Source organism: Paramisgurnus dabryanus, chromosome 1, assembly GCF_030506205.2.
Source record: "Paramisgurnus dabryanus chromosome 1, PD_genome_1.1, whole genome shotgun sequence".
NCBI lineage: Eukaryota > Metazoa > Chordata > Actinopteri > Cypriniformes > Cobitidae > Paramisgurnus > Paramisgurnus dabryanus.
In genome coordinates, this window is record NC_133337.1 from 51,912,659 (window position 1) to 51,936,801 (window position 24,143).

Consider the following 24,143-nt stretch of genomic DNA (forward strand, 5'->3'; position numbering starts at 1 on the left):
TCTGTTCGATGTCGCCCCTCTGTGGTCACCATTTGTATCGCGTGCCTCCATTATGCTTTTAAGTTGTTTGGTGGACAATGCAAAGGCAACAAAATCTTAAAAATGTATTTTTGTAATGTAATACAAATTGTGGGCTTTACATGTACACTATAAAGTTTATTATTTAGTACACTGTCCTATGTTTATATGTTTTGGTGTAGACTACTGTACATTTAAATGTTTCTATGATCTTTAAAACTTTGACCATAAATATCTGAAATAAGTTGATCTGTTAAAAAAACTTTGACCATAAATATCTGAAATTAGTTTTACAATCAAAAACATAACTGTGCCAAAAAAAAAGAAATTCATTACAATTCCAATATTTTGTTTACAATTATATTTTGTTTATTGGATGGTGTGGGAACATTAATGAAGAAAATTCAGCAAAGAGCCAAGAACACTATCAGAAAAAGTTGTCACTGGAGTGTTACCTTTTATTAAATACACTTTTGTACCTAAAATTGGTACCTCAAATGGTACATATTAGGAAGTTTAAAAGGTACCATCCCAGTAACAAAAAGTTTTTTCTGTGAGTGAACAGAATAATTTTTTTAAACTGGTTTATAATCTAATTATCTTATTATGAGACCTCAAGAAGCTGGATGATAAAATGCTAATATTGTATTTTTGCAATTCTAAGCAAAGAATGCTAAAGATGATAAAATATAATGTTTTTATTTTTTTATTTTTGCACCCAATATAATTCCCATAGTTACATTTGTGTTATTCCATAGTTTTCCAAAATGTCCAAAAAAAAAAAAAAACATTATATATATAAATTACCCTAAACTTTTGAACAGTAATGTTTACGTAATTTATATGTATTAAAAACATAGTCAAATAAGAATCATGATTATTGTATCGACTGGTTTTGATATTCATGAAATGAAAGTGTAAAAACTCAAACAAGGAGAAAGAGAAGGGTTAAAAACAAAACTGTGCTTAGTTCCTGTCCATTTTGGAGGAAGCTGAATTTGGGAATAACGGTTTTAACCTTTAGAACATTCCACTGTTTCAGCAGTTCCGATGTTTGTACATTAACCTTCTGTTTGGGGCAATTTGAACAAAAGCAAATGATTCATGGTGCTGTATAAGCAAATACCACACTTATTTCAGTCATGTGTAGATAAAATCCAGCACGTCCTGAACACACAATTCCAACAAAGGTTTATGTGGAATGTTTTTTATTCACCGTGTTGGACACCAAAAGCCACTGATAACCTTTGAGCTGATAGTAATACATTGGTAGCACATGAAAATAACAAAGATGATCATAAATGACGCCTAGCAAAAACTTCATCTAATCCATCACTGGTTTTGTCAAGCATGACGAAAAAAATCTCATTGCACACATTCCTATAAGTTTAATAGCCAAACACCTTAATTAATGTGATCAAAAATAAGCTTTACAAATATAGAGGTCACTGTGACAAATATCAAATCAACACAGGCAATAGTTTTTCCCTTCCTCTAGGAGGCTAAAGTGTCCAAACAAACTAAAACTTTCAGGACACCGTCTCAAATTATGCTTAGCTTATCAAGCAGTACAAAAGATACCTGAAGCCTTTCTAATAGAAGTCTATACATGTCAGTAGGGCACAGATAGCATAAAGACTGCTAAATAAACCATATGCTGTTACCCCATTCATTACGTCTTATAAACATTAAAAGTATACAATCACGTAATTGCATCATAGCAGCTATTAAGTAGACCCTTTTTAAGGGTCCATACTACGTATATCTCTAACAAAGAACATTAGAAGCGTTTAACACCATCCAGCTCCTGCAGAGATTGCTGCGGCACAATGAAATCATTTACAATTTTATTCTTCATGTACTCATTGAGGTTGCCGTGTTACTTCCTAGTGTCTCGAGATATGCCACTCGCTGTCGGTCAACTGCACTAGCTCACTGACCACATCAAGCAAATTGTAGTGATGCTTTCTCAGCAACCTCTGGTTTAGCAGCTGGTTACTAAAGCCCATCTCCTGTAATACCACCATCAAGGAGGCATCTTCACTCGCTGGGTCAACGGCAGGCCGCTGTAAGTAAATGAGCATGTTAAAAATCAATTGCATGCAAAGTTTAGTGATAACCAAAAATGAGAACGAATCAAGTGCATGAAGCATGGGGCTAGCAACAGCAAGCTTGCAGGTTCAATTTCTGCACGGTACACCTCAAATGCACTGTAAATCACTTTAGATACATGCAAAATACATCAAAAAGTGATGTTATTCTGTGTGAGAGAAAAAAAATTACCTGAGGTGTGCTCTGGCCTGTGAAGAGAGCTTTATAAGCAGAGGCGGCCACAGAAAGCGCTCCCTTTACCAGCCCCTCTGTCAGCCCACCGTTACGTACCCTGCAGAAAAACAAAAGCGTGTGAAATAATGATGACTGAAGAGATTGTGAAACAACAGGAACAGAGCAAACATGCTTTACTCAGCAATATTGTTAAATATTTGCCTCTGTTAAATGACGTGCCAAGAAAGGTTTTATGCTAACCACACTATAATAACATTGAAACCTGAAATGTCTGCAGAGCCATTTCCTTTGTGGTTAGAGTCAAACAACTTTATCTTGAAACTTGGCTATGTTTACTATATCTAAACACTATGTTACACTTGTAATGTTTAGAAGTTAAAAAGTGGATTATTTGGTTTTACCTGAGATCCTGGGAGCTGCAGGTCTCAAAGGCACTAACATGGGCCTCTGAATGAGCCGTTATGCAACCTGAGGCGAAGCAGACACATAATTCTGAAACAAACTTTCCAAGACTACGCAACCACTTTCAAAATATCACATGAACTACATCATGGTCCAAAATTAACATTTGAGAAGTGAGCACCAAATGCGAGTAAAAATAAAATAAAAAGTTTTCAAAAGATACTTAAAGATATATTTCGCGCTCAAAAAATAAAATCCTGTCATCGTTTTCTCATCCTCATGTTGTTTAAACCTTTTATTTTTTTTCCGATGATCGCAAAAGAAAATATTTTAAAAAATAATGTTAAAGGAAAACACCACAGTTTTTCAATATTTTACTATGTTCTTACCTCAACTTAGACATATTAATACATAACTATCTTTTTTCAATTCATGCAATTAATCTTTGTACAGCACCTTGTGAATGTGTTAGCATTTAGCCTAGCCCCATTCATTCCTATGGCTCCAAACAGGGATGAATTTAGAAGCCACCAAACACTTCCATGTTTTTCCTTTTTAAAGACTGTTGCATGAGTAGTTACGTATGGTGGCACAAAATAAAACTTTTGTTTGGAGCCATAGGAATGAATGGGGCTACGCTAAATGCTAACACATTAAGTAGCAAAAGATTAACAAAACTGTACAAAGATTAAAAGTGCACGCATTGAAAAAAGATAAGTATGTATTAATTCATCTAATTTGAACTGAATTCCATCGTTTTTGTTTTTTCTACTATGAAAGTCGATGGTTACAATCAGCTGTATGCTTACCATAATTTCTCAAAATATCTTCTTTTGCGTTCATCAGAAAAAAGTAATTCATACAGATTTAGAACAACATGAGGATGAGAAAATGATGACAGAATTTTCTATTTTTGGGTGAACTATCCCTTTAAATATATTTTTCCATGACTGACAACTTACCACTTGTGTCATCGTCAGGCTGGCGTGATGTGCTCTCTTCAGAGGTCCCTGGTGCCAACTCAAGATCATGAGATCTTACCGATCTTTAATAATAAAAAATCATTAATATATGACATCATATTATAGTTTTTGCATTATTTACTATTATTAACTCTTTCCCCACCAGAGTTTTTTTAAAGTTGCCAGCCAGCGGCAGCATTTTTTATGATTTTCACATAAGTTTAATGCTTCCATAAAATGTTCTTCTTTAAATATATAAACATATAATATATCAAATGAAAGAACAGACCCTCTGCTTTCAAATAACCCAATTTTATCCTACCTTTATATGTTTTCTTTTTATTACCTCTCAAATATGTGTAGGTTTCTTCAAAAATACAAAGTTTTGAACAAAAACCTGAGATAATTGCATTTTTGAAAAGAACTTTAGATAGAGATCAGATTCAGACCGATTATCAAAACATACACAGAGTTTGCCCTTTTTTATAAGTTTGGTAAGAGTGCCACCTGGTCAATAATAGCGGAAATACGGATTGCCGGAAAAACTCGTCATTGGCAGCCTTTTCTCAACTACGGGGAAAGAGTTAAGAAAATGATTAACACTCTTTTTCATTTTTACCTATGGGATCGAAGAGTTGGAGCTGGTGACAGAATTATGGAAGGAGGTACCACCTCTGGAATTAGAGGAGGGGTGTCCAGTATCTGAGAGGTGCAGAGCATCTTATTCAGGCTATTTTGAAGAGCTGGAACAAGGGTGGTCTCTTCGGTCTCTCCTTCTGTGGTGCTCTGGACTTGTGGTGCCTCCGGTTGGTTGGCGAGAGGGACTGCACTCTGGGACATTGCTGAGCTATACATGGAGTCTCCGAGGGGCCTGGAAGTATCGAAGCAGTCAGGCAGGATGACAATGTAGTCCTCTGATGAGGCAGAGGACACCTGGCTGCTCACCTCATCCCACTCTCCCACTTCTTCCTCTTTCTCATGATCATTTCCATGTGCCTTTTGTTCCACTTCCTCTTCGTTCTCCTCCTGTGCCGCTGGGTCGGTGTAGATGTTCTCATTCGAGCCAATCAAGGCCTCTGAAAATACTGCGGTAATACCACATGTTTTTCAATTGAAAACCATATAACTCGAAAGCAGAGCACATCTAAGTACATTCAGCAAGTTAAAGTTTGGCACATTACCTGGCATGACCGGCTCTTCTGTTATGACTGGCTTTGGTATAGGGGGTGGAGCCTCAGGTCTATTAACGATTGGCAAAGGTCTGTCGTTCTTCATCAGCGACAATCTTTCCTGAATGCGAGTAGTGTCGTGAACTGTGAGGAAAATTACAGCCAGAATTAACAAATAAAAGTAAAATGATCAAAACCTCTATAGGTGTTAATGCAACAAACTAAAGCTCACTGTCAGTCTTATTCAAATTGGGCCGAGTCCTGCGCTTAGGCTTGCGCTCTGGCTCCTCCTCCAAAGTTAGCGAACGAATCACAGTCTCGCAGACGAACTGCGTCCCACTGATGTCTTCATCTCCTTCCTCATTGGCTGGAATGTCCTGGAGATCGTTTTGTCTCTGTGGCGGCAACACTAAGAGAAAACAAAAAGTCACAAGTTCATTAAACCATCCATCAACAGGCTCTATATAGGCAGTATACTGCGATATGGGCTGCGAAGAATTTATTATAAAAATCATAACTATGGAGCTGTGACCATTCCAGATTGGGATGCTTCAATTCTCTAACCTTGATGTTTTTTCCCGCCCAAATGTCCAACTTTGACTTTGCTCGGTCCCGTTCCGTGCTTTCCAAATGAAGATCCGTGATGAGGGGGAGGAGATTGGGTCATATCTGAGAAGGACACACAATAAATCATAAACAATAAGGCTGGTCTAATTATTCGCATGACCCTGAGGATGTGTTACATAATTGCAAATGAAATGAGGCCTTACCAACTGGAGTGTTGGCTGGGACTTTCTCCAGTTCTTGCACAATATTTATATCCAACAGCTCAAAGGACAACAGGTCCTGAATAACAAGAAACACATTAATGAACAAACACATTACACATCCATGATACGGAAGTGTTTTTGTGTCCGGCGATACCCACCTGTGCTGTAAGTAAGTCCACAGAGGGGATGCAGTATTCTCTCCTGGAGCTAGTAGACACTTGAGCATCACAGTTTTTGGTGCCTGACCAGAAAATCCCCTCTTTCCCCATTAGATATAGATCAGTCCTCTACAAATAAATAAAAATATTTTTTAAATATTTAATAACTACATCAGGAGCCACACATCATTGTATGCGTATTTAACAGTCAATATTTCAGAACATTGGACTCACCAGTGATTTGGTGCAGTGAGAGCTGAGTTTCTGCCCTGAGTTTGGCACCACTACAATGCTACACCACACTCTCGGTCCAAACTGCACCCCGCAGTGTGCCAGGCGCCAGTGGGAGGTGTAGGTGCCCTCCAGAATGGGCGCAACAAACGCCACACTCACCACACCGACCTGACCTGGCTGCAGAAAGGGCACTGCAACCTCTTTCTGTTCCCGTGAACTCAGAGTCAGGTTCCCCCACATAAACTTCAACTGCAAAGACAAACACACAGTGCAAAACTGCAACATACGACAGGAACATCTAAACGGTTCTGAAATGTCTGTTTGATTTAAGTACCTTGGTATCTGAGGTCCAGCTGATGTTGCCAGTGTTCCTCATCTTCCAGTACTTGATGAACTTGGTGCCCGGCTCCAGACATGTGCCATCTGGTAGATTCTCATCCAGAAACAAGGCAGTCATTGTGGGCACCAAGGTGGAGCAGGAGACCTTGGGACCCCTGGTTTGAGTGCACAGAGGATTGTCAGAACAGCTTTGTTTCAGCGTCTGTCTTTTCCTTGAAGCTCATATCAAAAAAAGCAAAAAAGGACGTAATACATAAAGGCAGCAGGTGCATTTTGAGGTAGTTCCATCCACTTGCCAGCGATAACTCAACTATAACAGACAATGTGATAATCTTGAAAATGATTGTTCTGGGCTGGGTGGGTAGGTAGGTCACCCAGCCCTGACCCCTCTCAGTGTGGCCCTTACTCTGGACTGGAAGTCTGAGGGTCTGGGCACAGGGCCGAAGCCGGTGCTGGTCCTAGAGACGCGGCAGGAGCAGGGGCAAGGCCCGAGGTGCCGGTCCCATTAGAGGCTCCACTCCACAGCAGACCTCTCTTCTCCAGCCGCAGCTTCTTCTTGATCTCCTTCACCTCTGCCTTCAACTGCCTCCTCTCAGCTTTCAGCCGCTGCCTCTCTGCCTTACGCACTGTCCTGTCACCCCGCCTCAGAAACCTGGGTGAAAATGAGCCAAAGTGAAGTTCGTCCAAAGCTACTTACAGTGCATTTAATCATCACATGAATACCGAAGGAGAATCAAACCCATGACCTTTGTGCTTTAACTACAAAAACCTCCACACAAAATTCTGGAGGTTTGTTTAGTATTAAAGTAGCAAAAAGCATTTATATGGCTTGCCTGGGTTCTGGGGTGACTCCACGTTCAGGAACAGACAAAGGAGTCCTTGTTCTCTTTAGGTTGTGGCTGGGGTCGTGTTTATGACTGCAGGGCTCACATAAGATACAAGATGGGCAGACACTGTATATAAAAAAAGAAAGACACGTTTAAGGACTTAGATTTGATATCCTTTGATAACTTGATTATCCCATAAACAGTGCATGTTGACACACTAAGCACTAAACTTATCAAAGTGCATCTCTGAAACATTTCAAGGACCGGACGAACCTGATAAAGCATCAGGACGTTCTTACCTGCACTGATATCCTCCACCGGTTGCTGGACCTTTGCAGCTACTGCAGTTTGGAGTCGAGCTGGAGGCTCTTTGTGTGGTGGAGCTGGTTGCTTTCTGGGTACCGGAGGTGCTTGGCTCCTCTGCAGGAGGATCTGAGGCTTTGTGTGTGCAACATTGGCCAGAAAACTCACTACACATCCTGTCCACCACCTCCCGCACAACTTGGTCTTTAAACTGCAAAGTGCATAAAAAGCAGTTTGGAAACATGAGAATTCGAGAGAGAAGTTTCCCCAAATTTTTGTTATTTAAATAATAAAATTACCCTATCCATGTAAGACTTAAACCATGTTGGGACTGCTTCCTCTTCAGTTTTCATCCCTTTGTTTTCCTTTGCAACGGCCTGCTTAATAAAAAAAAAAAAAGTAAGGTTTTAGTCAATAATAAGCCTGAGTATTATTCATACATTTTATAGCTTGCACTATATGAATAACTATACAATTATTTGAGAATACAGTATGTCTAATTACACACAATTTTTAAAATAATAAATGTAAAGGGCTTACAGATTCCCGCTCGGGGGTCACCTGGGTCTCTTTATCTGCCATTTTAACTCTTGCACGATATGGAGGAGCAGGTCTGGGATCGATCTTTAGTTCCTTTAGCTCCGTCTTTACAGCACCACCCTCTGCTTGGCCTTTCATCTTATACACATTCATATGTAGCTGGTTGCTTTGTTTAAATGAACTCTGGATGGGAAAAATTAAGAAAGTCAAAACTTCTGTACGAAAAATAGAACAAATAAAATATGACAGAGCTTTATCATAGCACTACAATCACACAAAATACTACAAAATAATTTATATTTTCAAATTTACCTTTAGTGCTTCTGTGTATTCATCTGTAATGTTGATATTAATAATAAAAACAATATTTAATGTTTATTATGAATTAATATTGTCACATTACACAAGTAACATATTTGGTTTAAACTGTATTTTATGCTAAATACAAACCTTGACTGTTTATGCACACCTGTAAAGGTAAACATAAGAGGACAATGTCAATAGAAGACTCATAAAATATAAATAATAAATTAATTACTGTAACCTGTATAAATATTGTGTAAATTGAAATATAAAAACACATTAAGAAACATTATTTACCTCCTCGTTGTCCTCGTCAAAATATTTCACTTGGAAATGAATCAAGCCAAATGTAGTTTTGATCTATATCATAAAGACGAAACTACTGTCAGCTAATCAACAAACAAAATTACAAACTGTACGGTACGAAAAATAATTATTTAAATAATGACATCGAAGATTGACAGACAATACAGTAGATCAAAGTAAAAATAAAATATTTTCCAAAATGACACTTTATTTACAACCTGTAATCTGATTTATGTTCGAACACAAAGGTCAAAAACCTAATGACACACATTTTGTTATGATTCAATAATATTTATTGTATTTAGACGTATGATCCTATTGATGTGTTAAACCATAGCTGCTATCATAGGATCATGTGTCTCGACTTAGGTTTAAACGTCTTATATCCCGATTAAGGTTTATTTATGTAGGCCTCGGCTACTTCGGCCTTCCAAGAACAAAAATCTAAACGTCCCCACATAAACGCCACCTAGCAAGGCTTAATGACTCCTTACCCAGGCCTCTACAGTATCCCACTGTGCTTTGTTCGTGTCCAAGACGGGAAATTTCTTCACATTGCCCCTAAAGTTCACTTTGACAGTGACGGGGAGGTTCATGACTGTGAGCCAAAGTCAGATGAACCGTTTGATGCGTGGATGTGACGATCTGAATGCCCGTACTGGTGTCAATACTGTCAGACTTGTCTTTTGCGTTGTTGTTTACATCGCTGGAATCGTACACGCCCCCAACACACGTGACAGGAAGTGTTTCATCTTTACGTGTGATTTACAAAATATATTTTTTTATTGTTTGTAAAGTTTCATACGGATAAATATGAAACTGTCTAAAACCAAAAAAACATATGTTTTACATGAAATTATGCCGTCTCTTAATAAATATAAACAGTAAGAGTACCAAATCTAAATAAAAGCATTACAACTGAGAAGGTGGGAAATATTTTTTTCACGTAAAAATATTAACATTAAAATATTTTAAACCATCTTAAAGTATTATATGTGCTGTTACATGTGTTAATATTTCAATCACGCAATATTTTTTTACAAAAAGGAAAATAATACTCGGGCATGCGCCTTGTGTCTTTAATGGTGTGTACGTCATCTAGAAGCGCGCCAGAGCCTTGTGGCTGACAGCAGTTTGTGAGCCACACGTATAGTTAAAGCTTTTAGGACAATCTCTATCTTTTCTCGTTTATTGAATGAATACGATGTCTTCGCTTATTAAGGTGGATAATGAAATCAAAACAAAGGTAATCATTTTCCAGTTACCTTTATTCAAAATTAACGATTAGATGAGCAACGTTAGCAGGCTAGTAACGGGCAAGCCGGCTTGCGCGTGAGTCATCTCGCCAACTTTCACACGCGTGTTTACTTTAAAAACTACTTATTAAGAACTTGCGTATTGTGATGTAAAATTAATTTACATATAAAGTCTTTATTGGAAAATTGGGGCTCTCACATGCAGTGGGAGAGCTAGTGACCTGGAGTGCGTGGATGAAGCGTGTTTGTAGCACAACAGCATGCGCTGCGGCAGTTAGCAGAGGAAAAACGGGCACACGAGTTTGTACTGATCGGAGAGATTAAAGTATGTTTGTATATTTAACCATGTTACATTAACATGTGATTACACAGAAGATCGTTTAGGACTTCAAAATTCATATCTCTGTAATTTTGGGATGAATGGCGATATACGGTAAATACGGCCTCATGTGAGATGTAACCATTAACTTCACCTTTATTGAAAGAGCCTATGATGAAAATAAGGTTCAAAGACCCGGTTTTCCTCATTGATTGAAAATATACAGATGCACAACATGCAAGCTATTTGGAAAGCTTATGTCTGACCTTAGTGTATATTTCTGGCAGAGCTTCTGTTACAAAGACTGTATTGTCTCATTCCATATCCCGCTATGAAAAATACCGATTTATTACCAAAACTCGATATACCGACAAGCCCTACTACCTGTAGTCTAAAGAGTGAGAATTGGTTTGTTCAATTCATGTCCAATTTTCCCTTTCAAAGATTTCTTACTCTTGACTTCTGACTCACGTGACATTTTGAATTGTAACTGGGACAATTTTTGTTTTGCAATTAAATTTCATTTTGTCTTTTGTCCAGGTTGATGCTTTCAGGGAACGAATTACAGCAGAGGTAAATTACAGTTTGATAATTATATAACAGTATTTACTGTATCTAGTTTGATAAAAGCTTATTGTTTCTGTTAAATTTTTTATTTAAATTTAGGCTGAAGACCTGGTCGCAAACTTTTTCCCGAAGAAATTGTTAGAGTTGGACCAGTTTTTGAAGGTGTTGCATTCTGGAAATTAAAGCTATTTTTTCTTACCCACCTGTACAAAACACACGTGTAATCGTGGTTGTTATAAAGTTTGTTTTCTTTTTTTAGGATCCCACAATTAATATTCGTGAGTTGAAAGAAATTCATTCAGAAATCAATTTGACGGTACCAGACCCAATTCTACTTGCAGACATCCATGATGGACTTGAAGGAGTAAGCTATTTAAAAAAAAAATTGTTGTTGTTGAGAAAATGTAATATCCAATCTATTATTGAAATGTTTAAGAAATAGTTTATCTGTATTGTGTTAAAAAAATGTACATTTGTTTTGTATTAAAAGACTAGTCCATAACCTTGACATTTTTCCTCGATAGCAAAATGCTAAAAAGAGGAAACTGGAAGATGGTGCAGGAGACGACAAAGGTGAGTTCTCTTGTCTAGAAAACTATCAAAATGTGGCAGTTGTTTGCAATACTCTGCAATAATTTGATTCTGGTATGTTTGTAGTTGGCGGGACCAAAGTCTTTGTCATGCCTGGTGGAATGATGAAAAGTAATGGCAAGCTGGTGGACCTGATTGAAAAAGTCAAGCCTGAAATCAGAACTCTTATTGAGAAGTGCAACACGGTGGGTTCATGCACTCATATTTTCAGACACCCTACTGCTTATTGAAAAGCATGTTCTGTAACTAATGTTATTTTCTTTGATTTTCAGGTCAAAATGTGGGTTCAGTTGTTAATCCCAAGAATAGAAGACGGCAACAATTTTGGCGTCTCAATTCAAGTAGGTTTCCCTTATTTTTTTTACATTATCAGAAAAATGGTCAAAAATGATCCCACTTTTGAGGCAGTACTCTGTTAAAGGTCCAAAAATGTCCCTTTAGGTACAGATATGTATGCATTTGGTACCAATATGTACCCGTGAGGGAGGTATTAATATGAACTCTAGGTGCAAATGTATACTTTTTAAAAGGGTTCAAATTATGTACCTCGGATAAGAATTGAAAAAACACATTTATACCTGTGGAAGGTGTTTCCTGCAAAAGCAATTTTTATTACTAAATTCTTACTTATTCCATAAATATTACAGTATGCTCTTTGGGTGCACAGGTGTACTTTTTAAAAGGGTACAGTGTTTCCCACAGGATATTGAGAGACTGTGGCACTGATGATGTCACACACTAATTAGCATATGTGACATCATGTTTGCCTTTGATCGAGTGTTGGCACCTAAAAATGTGTTTCACTTCTACTCTTTGATCTGTCACATTATATTGCACTTTAAAACAACTGAATGCCATTTTTACATATCTGTTCTGTTTTCAGACATAAAACGAGTAGACTATAAAATAGTGACTAAACACGATCCAGTTACACCTCATGTTGCTCTTCTCAAGTGTTGTTGTGTTATGAGCCCTTTTTAGTTTTAAATGCGTGTGATAGTTTTATTGCGTATAGTGCAGATAATTTGGTGCAAATTCAGAAATATGAGAGAATACATTGTTGCTATTACAAAGAGTTACACTACAGAACACATGCGCTGGCATAATGCGTCATAGGGAGGGAGAAAGCTTGCACACAGACTCGCACCAAGAGAACGGGGGTGTGTGTGGGAGACACTACTGCTAACCTTTCTTTAAGTCATGATAAACTCGATCAGCTGACTTTTCTGTCAGTAACATCCATGACTGTTTATGTGAAAAAGAAGTTCCCATGGGTCATGGAATTTCTGGAATATCATGGTATTTTAAAAGGTCTTTCAAACATTAAAAATCAGGGAATTTTGTATAATTTTAATACCATATCGGGTCCAAGGCTCCACTGACTACAATTTAAACAGTTGTTTATTGGCACGGTTTATTCATTTCATGCATTAAAGCTACAAACTCGGTGTGTACACTGTTATCAAGGCTCACGGCATCCTGGACATATTTTGCTTTTTAGTCAGTAAAAGTCAGAAATTTTGAAACTTGACTTGGCCTGGGAATCCTGGAAAATATATGGAGGAATGGACATCGAAAACACTGCCACCTTTTCACTGTCATGTGAGAGAGAGGCGCGCACTGAAGAGGTGCAGCACGCAACATAAGAGAGAGGGGACAATGAATTAAGCCGTTTAAATTGTAAAATAAAAATGTAAATGCGAGTCATGAAAAATCTATTTGTGGCAGCCAGTGTTGATTCTGTGGCGGGCAGCCACGAATAAATCAATGCATGGTCAACACTGGGGTATCACCACAGTTACAGCCAGGGACCATTTTTTCTAACAATACAGTTGTACTTTTATGCATATTGCAAAAGCTTTTGTATTATATTTGTTGCATGTAATGATTAACCAATGAAATTGGACTTCCTACCTTTTAATGTGAAATCTTAGATTTGTGACTTGATGTTTGTCATTTTCTTCTTCAATAGGAGGAGACCGTTGCAGAACTGAGAACGGTTGAAGGCGAGGCAGCATCTTACTTAGACCAGATATCAAGGTACTTCACAGTCAGTGCCCATCATTAATGTTGTCAGGCAGATTCAGCTTTTTAATATCCATTTTCTTTCCAAAGATACTACATCACAAGAGCAAAGCTGGTTTCCAAAATAGCTAAATACCCTCATGTTGTAAGTTTCTGTCAGTAAATCGAAGCGTAATAAATACTTTATTTTTAAGCCTTAGTTTTGTTTAATAGACCGAATTATTTTTCATAGGAGGACTATCGTCGTACAGTGACAGAGATTGACGAAAAGGAATACATCAGTCTTAAGATTATAGTGTCAGAATTGAGAAATCAATATGTAAGTATTTCCAAAACAAACAAAAATGCAAATACTACTATTCTCCTCTTGACATGGCATGGTAATAATTTGTATAAATACTTAATTGTCCCGCAGGTAACATTACATGACATGATCCTGAAGAACATTGAAAAGATAAAGAGGCCGAGGAGCAGCAATAGTGATGCTCTTTACTAGGATCACCATCCTCTTTTATTCTTAGCCAATTGTTCCCCGCTTTGGAGTTGGCGTTGACTTTCGCCTTCAGTTCCAGAGTAGTCCCGTCATCCATTATAACCAGGCCTGTTCATATAGGCCTGAGAACATGCCACTTAAGATAGAATGGTAAAATATGGTTACTATTTTAAACCCTTTAAAACTAAGCCCTTTTGTTTTGTTTCTAAACGGACAGTGTCAATGTATTAAGGCAGAGCCTAAACATGCGTCCCAAGGAAACTGTCTCAAATTTTCTTTATTAAAGAAACATCTCACCAGTGGGTTTCTTTTTATCTTTTGCAAAGCCAAATTACACATTGTTCTGTAGGACTTCAGGACATTTTAAGTATTTCTGGGCCTCTTCAGGGGTAATATGATTTATAAGAGTCATCCACCCATGATGGTCAGTTTCTCCAATCGGAAAGAAGAAGCTCTCATCAATGCTGTATTTCACAAGTGGTTTTATGTTGTTGTATCTGACATGTACATGTAGGCTAAAGTGGGAGCAGTTTTTGTGCAAAAGTTTATTTGGACTGAGCTGACAGTTGTTATTACAAAATGAGTTACATAGATTTTTCATCTGAAACTTCAAATTCTGGAAGCTTTTTATGGTTCTTTTTGTCCAGTTTTGAGTGATACATTTTGCTGAATAAACTATTGTTTTTACAATACATTAAGAGGACATCTTTAACTGCTCTTCTTTGTTCTTTCATTTTATTAGATTTTAAAATATTTATGACCCTGAACCACAAAACCAATAATAAGTAGCACAGGTATATTTGTAGCAATAGACAACAATATATATTGTATGGGTCAAAATTATCAATATTTTTAATGCCTTAATGAGAAGAAACAAAGTAAAGATCATTTAGATTTTTTTTTTTGCACCCCCCCCCCCCAAGATTTTCAAATAGATGCATCTCAGCCAAATATTGTCTATCCTAAAAACATATATATATACAGCTTGCAGATCATGTGTAAATCTCAATTTCAAAAATAGTTTTGTGTTCCAGGTTCACGTTTATGTTAATTAAGAATTTGCCACAATGCAGTATGTGAATGAATACATGCATGTTAAACGTCACACAGGACACAATACACTTGTTATGCAGCCTTGATTAACCTTTTTAATTTTACTATAGTTCGACAGGTTACATTTTTACTGTGATGTCCTCAGCATTCATTCACAGCAAAATCTCCAGTGTTAAATTAACACTGCTTGGTGTGTATATAAACTTGGGTATTTCTACACCAAATTTCCCATTTGTTAAATGAACACTGCTTGGTGTTTAGATATAGATAAAAAATGAACACTGAATCATTTTTTGCATTCTTCATATAAACATAATCATGACACATAATAAACTTCAACACCTATTCAGTGTTACTCTGGGTGGATATATATATATAAACACACCAAGCAGTGTTCATTTAACAAATGGGAAATTTGGTGTAGAAATACCCAAGTAAATTATTGCAAAAACATGAACGTTGGTATACTGTAAAATAACTAAAAACAACCAGTAGAGGGCTCTTAAGACAGTATGGTACCCTTTAAATTGCATGAAATTATAATGTTTTGAGCTGCTAAAATATGACCTGGTAGCAAACTACTGCTAAATGAATTAAAGGGGTTGTTTTGAATGGTGTTTTATACATGCTTCAATTGAATAAAGGTTGCTTATATTTAAGCAGATCATAAAACTGATATTAATATAAAACAGAAGGCTTTTGTTAAGCCCATTAGTGTACATTAACCAAGTTACCAAGAGATAATCTCAGGTATTACTGTTTTATGTATGCTTCTAGGTAATAAAACTAAATTTACAATTCATATCTACTCAAAGACTTTAGAAAAAACACAGAACTTATTCCAAAACATAAATGTTGCACATGTCGAAATTCCATATATTACACAATTATCCTATGGACCTAGAAGAGAGAGAGAGAAAAAAACAAATTTAGAAAACAATATATAAAAGTGGTTTAATCAATATGTGACCCAGTCTGTGTCTATTATTGTATTTACTTTAATTACATAAAATCATCTTATATAATGTAAAGAACGTTCTGTGAAAATATAACTTTGACATTTTTAATATTGAGTAAGATTATGTCAAAGATTAAAATTAAATCAATGATTGAAATTAAACTTTTCTAATTCTCTAATAAATGTTTCTAATTGCTAATTTACATTATGAGACTTTAGCTACATTTCATAGACAGGGCACAGGGTCACAAATTTTCTAATTTGCTCCAAACACAGACTGTAAAAATAGGCTCCAAACCCTAATATCATGCGGCCATGTATTTTTGGGTAGTTGCAGTTATTTCCAGCAGGTGTCAGCATGGGAGGGTTGGTTTCAATGTTTCAACATTTTAAAATAATAATTGTCAATTAAAACAAATTCTTTATAACTGTGTCAACCCATTAATACACTGATATTTAATCCTTGAACTAAAGGTTTTACTATACTGTTTCAGTCATAATGTAAAACAAACAATGAATAATTGTGAATGTAAGTACCTCACAGGATATAAGCAGGATGTAAAAATTCTTTTGGGACAATGCCAATATCACCATCCAGCTCCCCGACCCACCATCCATGAATGTTATATTCCTAGATTAGAATGAAAGAGGTAGAAATTTACTGGTGGTTAACAATAATATAAGGGCACTTATAAACACTTATAGGCTCAACACATTTTTATTTAGTGCATTTGCGTAGATAAAAATAAAGTATGTGTTTCTAAATATTTAAAGATGTAAGAATTCTGTTACTTAAGCTTTTTCTCAGAATAAAATGTACTTTTTGTTTTTATTTAAATTTTCTCCGTATAAAACTTTGTAATATTATCAATATATTTTAAAGACTTAGTTTTTATTTATGCCTGTAGTACCGTAAAGCTGCTTTGCCACAATGCCAAATTGTGAAAGCACTATACAGAAATACACATCTGAATTAAAATTAAGTGTCTATTTATTCTTTTTTATTCTTTTTTTTCTTATGAACAGTTTACATATTATTTTATGATTGTCAACCCAACAAATTAGATTTTTATGTTTTTTTTACATTTTTGTACTTTGTTGCTACTTATGGTGTGTTAAAGATTTTAAACGCACATACAGTGAATATAAAATATTTAAATATATATTTGCTGAAATAATGTATTAAAATGTTAACCATATTAAAAAGTGCACCATTAATACAATATGTGAATTGGATGTGAACTAAGCCACTAAAATATTAATGTGAATTTAAATACAGATCTGAATCTTAAAATGTTTTCCCTCCTCTCCTTAATCAAATACCTTCTGGATTTATTTCATGCCAAAGCTCTGACACTTTATAGTAAGTGGTGGAGAGCCACAGATCTGAACTTTAATGAATGATGACAGATTCCACGGTGGTCCAGATTCAACTGGACAGAAGGTTATAAATGAAGAGCTTAAAGAACTAGGAGATGAAGCGATGTTGAGAGACGCAAGGTTTTAAGTGCTTAGGTATTCCAGGAGCACACACTGTACATTTAGACATGATGAGCATGTCATTCATCCACTGCCTGCTGTGGAGAGTAGGAACTAATTACCATCCTCTCTTTAAGCACACCCACAGTGCTGAGAGCCTAATGTAGCTTCAGCCCATGCAGATGAGCTGTTTTAATGATGCTATATGGAATAAATTCCATCTGGACAATGAGATGAAAGCCGCCGGGGCATCAACGCCTCCGTAGCATAAAGTGCATCTAAAAACTTCAACTGTTTCAGACACATACAGCTACGGACAGAACTGAAGTAAATGAATAAAGAAACAAAGCATTTTGTTTCGATTCCTCCTAAGCTGATTCATTTAAAATGAGGTTGCAAACTGAATACAAAATTGTAAATAGAATTAATTTAAATTGAAAGAAAATTGCTATTAATTGTAGGTAAAAAAAATTCAGTATAAATTATCAAAGTAGTCCATTCTCTAAAAAATGCTGGGTTATATTCAACCCAGTGTTGGATCATAAATAGACAAACCAAGCCATTGGAGATGTTTATATTTGCCCCAACAATGGGTTAAAAAACAGCATTTTGGGTTGAAATATCCCCTGTTATCCCAACAGGTAGGGTTCATCCTTTTTGCTGGGTTGAAAATAAAAAAGGTCATTCTACAAAAAACGTCCACTTATGGCATGGCAAGATGTTATAAAATGTATTTCTTTTTCTAACATTTAAACTTAGACCACATTATTAGATTACTCTTTGACTTTATTAGTACACATAAATGACAGCTTAATGATTTTTTTATTTTTTGTGTGCATGTACTTCAAGACTGTATAGACCGTTTTTTTTACCTTACTTGTTTAGCAATATTAAAGGCGTTTATGAAATATTATATTACATTTTTTCAGCTTTAAAGCTTAATTCTTAAGTGTAGCATTCATTGCATTACAATTTATTATCATGTCACATGTGAAAGATTTAATTTAATGTGAAAGAAAAAAACACCAGTAACACCAGTGACACAACAAATCGCCAGTCACTGGTGTTACTGATCTTCACTGCTGTTACCCAAAAGAAAGGTAACACCAGTGACAGTAACACCAGTGACAATTCATGAAAACTGCATTTTACAAAATTTCTGCTGCAAAGTATCAACCCACATGTTGTCAGTCATTGTATATTCACTAAATTAAGTAGTTTAATCCATTTGTATTCTAATTTTTGTTTTTTTTTGCAATTCCCAAACAATAAAGGAGGTCACACCAGTGACTTAAACTAAAAGCTTCATATGAAATCATGAGATAAATGAGAAGATTTCTGATAACGGAAAAGAGACAGTGGACTTATATGGGCGTCTCTTCATAGATCTCCAGGAAATTGAAAGAAGAAAGTCAAGTGATGTCATCAGTGTGATTTTTATTTAAAAATAAGAGCTTTTTTGTTAAACGGTAACACCAGTGACACAACTCCAGGGGACCACTACTCTCATTATATATTTTATAATATTTATTTAGCATTTTGTCTTTTAATGTAATTTACATCATATTTGATAGTTATGGACACATTATTGTATTTTAAATGGAAGAAAACACTGTTTTTGATCTCAAAATAAAGCATTTTCTCTATGTACATGACTGTGGGGACGAGCAATTCTGTGGTGCTTGGAATTCTAATTAATTAATAAAAATCAAATATTGCTACATTGCTACCCAGTCTCACAAAGTTTCGTGATATAGTCACATATTTTTTTGATTCTTTTTTTGTGATATTATCACGAATTTCTGCGTTTTTTTCGTGATCGTATAACGAATTCCTGTTTTCGTGTGATTATCACATATTGGTTACTCAACTGCTTTTTCCTATATTTAAACCATTGTCGCTTCGGTTTAGGGTTAGATTTGGTGCTTGCATTAGAATGTCACTTTATACATTGGTTTATACAATTGTTTCTGATTAATTTTTTTATATGTCACCTGGTGTTGGGGTTAGAGTTGGGTTTGGGTAGGGATGTCATTTTATGTAAATCTAACCCTAAACCGAAGCGACAATGGTATGAAAATAGGACAAAACAGTTGAGTAACCAATACGTGATAATATCACGAAAAAAGAATAAATGAGAAGAAATTTCGTGAGACTGATGGCTCAAGAGGGTGTAATTGTTTAAATAACATATTGTTTCATTTTTAAATAAAAAAAAATTAAAGGGTGTTTCAAGTGTAATATTTCTGTAAAGGCTAGGGACAGAAAAATGGACATTTCCGTAGAATGACCCAAAAAGAGAATTCTTTAAAGTGGAATAATCAATCTGATCCCATTCCTGGAATGAAGATGATGTGGAAAAAGATGTGGATTGAAATTGTGAAAAGATCTTTTAGCCCAGATTATCAATGATGGAGTATAAATACTTACAGGTGTGCCCAATACCGATCAGCCCAACACCTCTCCCCCTCCGACACACCTCTATACCGTCCCGCCTCAACCCCCCACCCCTCCAACACGACGTAACTACGGGTTCAAACAGAGTACACGCGCAGTACAAGAAAGAGAGTCAATACATTCCATTGCAGTCCTTCTCATTTCGATGACTCGTGTCCTTTTCATGCCTGCCTCATTTTTCCTTTGCAATCTGTTGTTCTGCAATGCGTCTGTCAACTAGAGGCATTTGGGAGACATCCAATCTGTGCCCGACTAGAGAGAGGGTTGTTACAGAGATTTACCCAAAAGGACTCTATAGTTTGGACTGAGATAATAGGTGCCTTTTGGGAGGCTGCTGCGCTCTTGCTCGGAGTATCAGGGCAGGGTCAGGTGTGTTTTAGTTTGGTCTAGAACTGAACTGCTTTTAATAGGGGCCGTGCAAGGCGGTGGGCAGCTGTTGTTTGTGGGCTGTGAAAGTGAAGTGCGTCGCTCCGATGGCGCTGACCTCCGTATGACCTTCTGACGAGGAAGGAGGATTTGGCACGGGAGCTATCGAGAGTGTGTGTTGCCATGACAACACCTGCAGTGTGCCACTGTTATCATTTATTTCTGACTCAGGGGGGTGGCTAGCAATGGTATTCAGATGGGCCCATTGCTCTCAAGCGACCAGGAGACAGATTGACAGCTAATGACGCCTGGCTTGACTTGAACAATGTCATGTGGTGTACGACAGGCTGAGTGGTGACTCCTGTCTCTATTAAAAACTACAACATCCGTGCTAGAATAGCGAGCACTGTCGTATAGTTTCAAATTGATCACTTTACGCTGGGTTGTTTCAACAAATATAGACATTTTCTGGGTTCATTTAACATGATTATCACCAACATCATGCATTTGGATTTTTTTATCCAAAGCAACTTACTTTACTTCGTAAAATAATTGTTTTTACTATTTGTGACCCTGTCTGTAATAACCAGGCTCATAATCTAATTATGAGATATTTAGTAGCATCAAAGTTTGATTTCCCTCATTGATTTCACATTGATTTCAATCTATGACATGACCTTACTCGGTCAATATTAAAGCTATCAATGTTATATTTTCACAAAATTATGTGGGATGATTTAGCTGGGTTTTCACATTTAACATTGTCGTCTTAAATTGTATTGCCGTGCCATTTTTTTAAAAAGCAATAAGCTACTTGAGTTGCAGATTTACATTACAGTGACTTTTCGAGGATGTTCTCCGCAAAATGCAAAGCAGACGACTCTCGTGGATTATTATTTATTTTCTCTCTCCTTCCTTTTATTCTTCCCCCTATTCATTTTCCCGTAAGTCTACACGTTCAACACATTTTGCACCATCCTCGATCGCGTTTTTAATCATTTCCCTTATTTGCAAAATCTCCCTCAGTGCCTCTCAACATTCATTTTTTTTCTGTTGTAAGCAGAAACACATTCACACACACACACACCGCGGAGGCAGGAGCCATGGTAATAAGAATGAGACATGAGGCCTCTGCCTCTGGCCACCAGCTGACTGAGGTAGACCTTGGTGTGATGGAGCACAGGAAGTCTCTCATTGCCCTGCCGCTGAACCCGCTACTCGGGTGCTACAGTCCCCCTCCCTTCATCTCTCTCCAGCATCTCTTTTCCAAACTCGCGTCATTAGGCGTCAGCTCCGCACACTCGACGCTGCACGGGGACTCACTCATCCAGCCGTCTTAAAAAACAAACAGCCATACGTCACGTTGTTTGCTGCTCCTAAGCAGCCGACACGACAGGTGGCGAACAGGTATTGATCTGCCTCTTGAATAAAGACAGCCGTCGTTCAATTTATCTCAATCAGCCCGTGTGATTTGCATTCATTTCCATCTTAGCTTGCCCATAACATCTCTTCATATTTGTTTGCCGTAGACTTACTTTTTGTTATTTAATTCAAAGCGCCGGTGATGCAGCACAACAGACACTGTCTGGAAGGTGTGATTGTGGACAAAATGTGGAAGACCAGATAATCTGCCAATGTAAAAATACGCTTGGGAATTACTGATGGCACTTAAACTTAATAGGCATTTAAAGTGGATTGTGTATGCTGCTGAGCGCCTGTAATGATGGCTGTTTATGTGGCCTTCCATTTATAATAATTATGCAGAGTACGGGAGGGGGGATGGCCGTGCAGTTCTGGACTATTGGCTTAGGCTGAATAATGACCTACTGTAGTTGACCGGGAGATGACCGTTGCCTTCGGCATGACCCCAGAACCCCAGACTCACCCCTTGATGCCTGTGCTGGTAAATAGAAAGCTCAATATGTCTATACAGCTCTTATTGCCACAAAGAAAGCTGGTCCTTAGATGAGTGTGTGAGAACTGGTCGAAAGGAGGGACTAAAGATCGCCTCTGTCTATTTCCACTGGATTTTCCTTTGCTTTTATGGCACCTTTTCCTTTTCTTTGGACATTTTGTAGGAGACTGACCCCCTGGGCAGAGGGCCAACTGAAGCAACCATTCGTCTGAAGTTTACGAGGTTGTGTCCCGCAAGGGTGAAGATAGCAGACACAGTTTGGTCTGTGAGAACTGATCTCTCATATGCAAATTTGTATTTATGTCCACCATATGACCTTTATTATCTGATACATAAACGGACATGCTTTTTTGGATTTGATGCATCTTAAGGGGTTAACTTTGCATCTGTTTCCATATAAAAATAAAAGTAGAGCACTGCACCAGTAGCACAAAAGGTTGTGAGTTTGATTCCACATAATGATACAATTTATACCTTGTAATGCACTATAAGTTGCTTTGGATAAAACCATCCGCCATGCATATGTAAAGGTTTGCTGTATGTTTCCATAAAGAACCTTTAACATCTACAGCAGTGGTTCTTAAACTGGGGGCGCGAGATGCTGCCGGGGGGCCCCGATTTTATGACATTTTATAAAATACATTAATTTATCATGAATTCTGTGTATTTTAACGTAAAAATAAAAAACGGCACTGCTTTGTATAATTTAATGTTTTGTGTAATTAAAATGTTACGCTTTTTGTCATACATTTTCTTTGGGGGGGGGGGCGCAAAGTAATGCACCGTACACAAGGGGAGCCGCATGCTGAAAAAGTTTGAGAACCACTGATCTACAAAGCCTTTCTGTTACATAAAACTTTATAGTGGAAAAAATTGTATAAAAAAGGTAAGAACATGACTTAAAAGGTCCCTTGGAGAACCAAAAATGGTTCAGCATCCCTGCAAGGAAGGCTTATTATTATAAAAGTAATCTGAATATAATAAAATATTCTTGTTCGACACAAACTGACTGTCTAGTATTTGTTTCAACAAAACTGTAACTGACCCCCCTAGTTTGCAGAACCATACAACCTTCAGCCATAAGGTGGCAGTAGTGTCCACAGACGCAGTGACGTTAATAGCAAGTTGACTGACATCCCAGATTCCTCCTATTGGTCAAAGTGTAAAAACACAACCCTATAGAAAGGCCAAAAATGAAAGAAAGGCATGTCAGTGGACCTGCATGTTAAAAGGGTCCTGGAGAAGTTTGCCTTACATCTTAAGAGCAATAAATCTCTTCCGGGATTTTAAGGGAATTCCACTGGGAATACTGGCATGTGTTGGGTCTGACCTTTGGGAGTCATGTACTTTGAATCTAGGGGCATAAATTAAGATTCAGGAATGCACGAGGATGGCATGGTTTAGAAAGAATCTCTCTGGGCCCCTTTGACTATACAAGCAGGAGACACCGAACACATCTTGCCTCGCAAACAAACCACATGAGTGAATCTCCCAGTCCAGGAATCAAAGTACAGTAGTTTTGTAAAATAGGTGATTAGAGCAATCACAAAAAATCACAGGACTCCTGCGGCTGTGAGTCTACCCGTAAGGATTGAGTAGGCTGTATAAAAATGCCAGATGGATGTTTGGGCTTTGGTGCTATTTCATGTTGAAATGTTATGAACTGAAGAGCCATGCGGCACAAGCAGGGAAGAGAATGGCAACGGGTGGGTGATCTGAACCGATAGCCACAAGGTGGCTGTACAAATTTAATTTTCATGCTTGCACCTGAGCATAAAACAATAAAATAATAACAATAAAGCCACTAATGAAACTGCTCTCAAAAAATTGAACACAAGCTGTCACTGCACTCTCTACACTGGAGCGGTATTTTGAACCTAAAAGGTGCATATTGGTACCTCAAAGGTACTTATCTTTACCAAAATGGTAGGGGTGCGCAGGGCAAAAACTAATGCGGGGTTAGTTGTAACATGGACTGTTTGCATTGTTGCACAAGGTTGAGCGTTTTGGTTTTACTGTATTTTTTTCACGCTGCCAAAAAACGGTC

General features: G+C 37.2%; 3 protein-coding genes across 5 annotated transcripts in view; 1 reads left to right on the plus strand and 2 right to left on the minus strand.

Annotated features, from left to right (window-relative positions):
- Window positions 1-1,209: 1,209 nt before the first annotated feature.
- Window positions 1,210-9,336, minus strand: nbr1a (NBR1 autophagy cargo receptor a). Of its 3 annotated transcripts, none has more exons than XM_065262451.2 (21): window positions 9,112-9,336; window positions 8,609-8,671; window positions 8,459-8,477; window positions 8,321-8,343; window positions 8,030-8,191; window positions 7,768-7,845; window positions 7,465-7,679; window positions 7,172-7,291; window positions 6,745-6,990; window positions 6,334-6,493; window positions 6,000-6,248; window positions 5,766-5,894; window positions 5,608-5,683; window positions 5,402-5,506; window positions 5,070-5,246; window positions 4,850-4,981; window positions 4,288-4,753; window positions 3,669-3,751; window positions 2,706-2,772; window positions 2,302-2,401; window positions 1,210-2,084 (listed from the first exon to the last, which is right to left on the minus strand). In XM_065262451.2, the coding sequence occupies exons 1-21, from the start codon at window positions 9,211-9,213 to the stop codon at window positions 1,905-1,907; spliced, it is 2,952 nt and encodes a 983-aa protein (XP_065118523.2). In that variant the 5' UTR covers window positions 9,214-9,336; the 3' UTR covers window positions 1,210-1,904. The 3 variants fall into 3 exon arrangements, with proteins under 3 accessions (XP_065118523.2, XP_065118521.2, XP_065118519.2); XM_065262449.2 differs by having other exon boundaries at window positions 8,009-8,191; XM_065262447.2 differs by having other exon boundaries at window positions 7,768-7,848; window positions 8,009-8,191.
- Window positions 9,337-9,706: 370 nt separating this feature from the next.
- On the plus strand, window positions 9,707-14,566 carry psme3 (proteasome activator subunit 3). Its single transcript, XM_065273300.2, has 11 exons — window positions 9,707-9,863; window positions 10,733-10,765; window positions 10,859-10,921; window positions 11,019-11,123; window positions 11,284-11,332; window positions 11,417-11,535; window positions 11,623-11,691; window positions 13,323-13,390; window positions 13,466-13,520; window positions 13,608-13,694; window positions 13,791-14,566. Exons 1-11 carry the CDS (start codon window positions 9,813-9,815, stop codon window positions 13,869-13,871), a joined length of 780 nt encoding a protein of 259 aa, XP_065129372.1. The 5' UTR covers window positions 9,707-9,812; the 3' UTR covers window positions 13,872-14,566.
- The window catches only part of skap1 (src kinase associated phosphoprotein 1), a 38,499-nt gene continuing 28,183 nt past the window's right edge, over window positions 13,828-24,143 (minus strand). The window contains exons 12-13 of the mRNA XM_065273295.2: window positions 16,417-16,510; window positions 13,828-15,821 (exon numbers count right to left, since the gene is read on the minus strand). Coding sequence (XP_065129367.1) covers window positions 16,418-16,510 — 93 coding nt within the window. The 3' untranslated portion in view covers window positions 13,828-15,821; window position 16,417. The remainder of the gene's footprint in view (window positions 15,822-16,416; window positions 16,511-24,143) is intronic.

Bases quoted from the DNA above. Each gene is read 5' to 3' on its own strand.
- nbr1a (XM_065262447.2), bottom strand. From the start codon at position 9,213: ATGAACCTCCCCGTCACTGTCAAAGTGAACTTTAGGGGCAATGTGAAG. The intron at 7,849-8,008 runs GTAAGCCCTTTA...TTTTTTATTAAG, and splicing joins TGACCCCCGAGCGGGAATCT to CAGGCCGTTGCAAAGGAAAA. The intron at 6,249-6,333 runs GTACTTAAATCA...TTGTCTTTGCAG, and splicing joins GCTGGACCTCAGATACCAAG to TTGAAGTTTATGTGGGGGAA.
- psme3 (XM_065273300.2), top strand. From the start codon at position 9,813: ATGAATACGATGTCTTCGCTTATTAAGGTGGATAATGAAATCAAAACA. The intron at 11,333-11,416 runs GTGAGTTCTCTT...GTATGTTTGTAG, and splicing joins TGGTGCAGGAGACGACAAAG to TTGGCGGGACCAAAGTCTTT. The intron at 13,391-13,465 runs GTACTTCACAGT...TTCTTTCCAAAG, and splicing joins TACTTAGACCAGATATCAAG to ATACTACATCACAAGAGCAA.